At 51.8% G+C, this 1,572-nt stretch overlaps 1 protein-coding gene across 1 annotated transcript; it reads right to left on the minus strand.

Annotated features, from left to right (window-relative positions):
- Window positions 1-639: 639 nt before the first annotated feature.
- On the minus strand, window positions 640-933 carry GUITHDRAFT_42968 (hypothetical protein; the record flags this gene model as incomplete). Its single annotated transcript, XM_005817803.1, has 1 exon — window positions 640-933. A coding segment is annotated over one exon (294 nt), but the record flags the coding sequence as incomplete, so codon positions are not given.
- Window positions 934-1,572: the final 639 nt, after the last annotated feature.

Below are 1,572 nucleotides of genomic sequence, written 5' to 3' on the forward strand. Positions count from 1 at the left end.
GATCGATGAGGTAGAACAGTTGCGCACATGGTTGACTTCGGTTGACTTCTATAGCTTCACATCGGTCCGCCTCCTTCGGTGCTGGTACGTTGGCTGCTGCAGGTGCTCTAGGTCGCTCCTGTTGTTCTTCGGCCTCGGCTTCTGCACACTAGAATTCAGAGCAATCTCATCAAAGCAGAGGCAGGACCAGCATGATGGCATAAGCCGGATCTTCGGAGATCAGATCTGCTGTATCCTCTCCTCCACCGCTTCTGCCTCCGCCGCCGCCGCTCGATCGAGCTCCTCATACATGACGATGTCGTGTTCAGAAGACTGGGGCGGATGATCCTGCACTTCAGAAACAGGGCCTGACTGTTCGTCATTTAAGAAAGTGAACGAAAGAGGCGCATGCTCAGAGCGAGTGGTAGCAGAAGATCGGTCGAGGGTTTCGTACCCGGGTTCACCAATCCTTTCACCAATCACATTGCCCCTGTTCTGATTCGTGCTCCTCATGAAGTCGTTGGCAGATATTCGGCTCCCTGATTGAGCCAACGCATTCACTTCTCGTCGCCGACTTGGCTGGTTGGCATCAAAATCCTCCTGATTGCTGATTTCGTCGTCCATAGGATCATTTGCAATCAACTGAAGTCTTTTCCTGGATTTCTCCAGCTCGGCCATGGCCTTTTGCCTCTTCTTCTCTAGATCTGAGCACATGCCCCCAAGAACACAGAGATTGTGCGGACCAAATAGAGCCACACCGCGTCTCATCTCAAAATCCTTGACAAGTACTTTCACACCCGCGGGAGAATTCACGCTCAAATCTCGGATCTCATTCAACTCCAACCCACAAATATTTTCGGTTCCATCCGTGAGAAGTAGTTTCAACATCCTTCCTCTCGTATCTGCCAATCGGTGCTCATTCGGCTCTGAGATGTTGATGACTTCGTCGATCTGAAAATGCTGTTTCACACAGCGACCAACTCGGTCATTTTATTCTTACCTGGAGCACGAATGTTCCGCTCACTGTTTGCTTGTGCATAGACCTTATCCCAGGAGGCAGACAAGCTCTGCCTGACAGTCTGAGATCGGAGTAGAGCGCGAGCTCATAGAGTTCTTTGTCGGCATCTCTCCCCGTTCTTCTACATGCTCGATGTGCCTGCAAGCATTCTCATCTCACACAGCGGTAGTGAAGACCTCACCTGTCGCAGCCAGCCATCCTCGAGATGAAAGCCAAGAGACTTGAGACTTGCTCCCAGGCTCCCAGCCCCACCATCGGCGCCCTCCACTCGCATCCATGTTATCCAATAGTCCACATCTGACCCCACAAGATTTCCCGCCAAGTGACTTCCGGAGCTCGACGGTTACAACGGTTTAACGGTTATCATTCAGTCACGGCGCCGCCTGGCCACTACTCTGGCCACTACTTCACTTTTCGGGGAAGAGGGGGGATGAGGTTAGGGGCAATGAGTCATGCCGGGGAGGCGGGAAGGGAGCGCGAGCAGTTGAAGGAGGAGATAAAAGAGAGTTGATCTTGTTGTGTGTATGTTTGATTTCAGTTGATGGTTGTTCCTGCATTCTTGTCTCTCGTTTTCT

This window comes from Guillardia theta (assembly GCF_000315625.1).
Source record: "Guillardia theta CCMP2712 unplaced genomic scaffold GUITHscaffold_554, whole genome shotgun sequence".
Lineage (NCBI taxonomy): Eukaryota > Cryptophyceae > Pyrenomonadales > Geminigeraceae > Guillardia > Guillardia theta.